General features: G+C 54.4%; 1 protein-coding gene across 1 annotated transcript; it reads left to right on the forward strand.

The window, feature by feature from the left end:
* Positions 1–351: 351 nt before the first annotated feature.
* On the forward strand, positions 352–1656 carry LOC128717489 (uncharacterized). Its single transcript, XM_053811445.1, has one exon. The coding sequence runs from the start codon at positions 352–354 to the stop codon at positions 1654–1656; it is 1305 nt and encodes a 434-aa protein (XP_053667420.1).
* Positions 1657–1919: the final 263 nt, after the last annotated feature.

Here is a 1919-nt window from a genome sequence, read left to right on the forward strand (position 1 = left end):
TTCACACTTAACCGCACGCAATCAGCGTATAGTTTTGCACTCAACTATTATTTCAATGCACTCAGCTATAATAGTCTTGTACGTAGATATTATAATATCGCACACAGCATTATAATATCACACTGTAATATCACACTCAGCGATATTCACACTTAATCGGCTCCCTTCTTTAAAGTCACGAGCGGGACATATCCCGGTTGAGCCCCCAAATGTAAGGAGAGAGATTTGTTTCTTTATTGAAGTTCAAATCGCTACTGATAACAATTTCAATTTTTGTTCTTACCTAACCTATCAACTCCTCTCCGTTCTTTCCCTCTTACTCTCCTGCCTTCGGCCTCTTCTCCTTCTTACATGTATGACGGCGTTCTGCGGCTGACACTGCCGGACGGTGTGGAAACAGTCGGGTTTGCAGATGACCTGGTGGTTCTAGCTGCCGGGACAACACCACAGGAGGCAGCTACCTTGGCGGAAGAGGCCATTTCATTGATCAGCTCGTGGATGGAGGCACATCATCTTGAGCTTGCTCCGGCCAAGACCGAGCTGGTCATGATCTCCACCATGCGAAGGGCAAACTCTCGTCACCCGGTCACCATCAATGGAGTGGAGAGAATGCCGAAAGAGTCCATCAAGTACCTGGGTGTCATCCTACAGGACCACATGGTGCGAGGGAATCGCCGGAAGCTTACCAGGGTGCAGAACTTGTACGTGAGACCCGTTGCCCGCACGTTTATATCGGTTCGCTACGAGGTGGCAACGGTCCTGGCGGGCGTGGTTCCCATCTGCCTCCAGGTAAAAGAAGATGCCAGATGCTACCGGAAGCAGCAGGAAACGGGCACTAGTCTCAAGGAGCTGCATGTGCTGGAGAGGCAGGCCACTCTAGCTGAGTGGCAAACGATGTGGGACGAGCTGGAGCCAACCAGCAGATACACGCGGTGGACACACAGGGTCGTACCGGATATCGGGCTGTGGAAGGCCAGACGTCATGACGACATGCCGTTCTACCTTGCGCAGGTGTTATCCGGGCATGGCTTCTTCCATGAGTATCTGCACTCGCGTCACCTGGCGCCCTCGGCGGAGTGTAGAAGGTGTCCGGGAGTGCCGGAGTCGGCAGAGCATGCCTTTTTCCAGTGCCCACGCTTCGCGGACGTGCGACAAGGGTTGCTCGGGGAGGACAGCGAATTTCCTGCTACGGCGGACACGTTCCAGGCGCTCCTGCTTAGTAGCCGAGAAAGGTGGAGCGACGCATGTGTAGCTGCCAAAATCATTACCACCACACTACAGCAGGAGTGGTACATCGAGCGGGCCACGAGTGCAAATGATGGAATGGTGGCAGCGGTGCAGCGTCTTGACGCGGCTCACGAAGCGGCAGTGGCGGCACGAAACGAGCGGCGGAATGAAGCGCGTCGAGCGCTTACACGAGAACGACAGGCCGCGCGAGGGGCACCTCCACCGGCAGTACATCCGGATGGCCGACTGCTATCCTCGGAAGAGCTAGCGGAGAGGGATGCACATCGGCTTAGGACGCGGGATAATGTGAGGCGTCACAGAGCTAGACATCGGCTAGCGAACGCGGAAGCACCAGACTGCCTGGATTACCTCTGGGCACTGTTTGGTGTGGAAGCATTCCAAGAGGAGGACGAGCCTAGCGGGCACTAGGGAACGATAAAGGCCATAAAGGCAAAAAAGAGGCGCGAACGCCCACTAGCGTTAAGCATACTGGGCTAGGGAAACGCAGTCAAGGCCGTAAGGCACAAACGAGGCGCGAACGCCCATCTATATTGTAAGATGAAAGTACAGACCGTATAGGCACAAAAGAGGCGCGAACGCCCATCTAATTTAAGATGGAAAGACAGGCCGTAATGGCAAAGAAGAGGCGCGAACGCCCAACCTTATTAAGATCAGGCTGGGATGTAAGGCGA

The sequence above is a fragment of the Anopheles marshallii genome (genome assembly GCF_943734725.1).
Source record: "Anopheles marshallii chromosome X unlocalized genomic scaffold, idAnoMarsDA_429_01 X_unloc_55, whole genome shotgun sequence".
In the NCBI taxonomy this organism is placed as follows: domain Eukaryota; kingdom Metazoa; phylum Arthropoda; class Insecta; order Diptera; family Culicidae; genus Anopheles; species Anopheles marshallii.

What these genes read in the sequence shown, in the direction of transcription:
- LOC128717489 (XM_053811445.1), top strand. Translation starts at nt 352, where the DNA reads ATGTATGACGGCGTTCTGCGGCTGACACTGCCGGACGGTGTGGAAACA.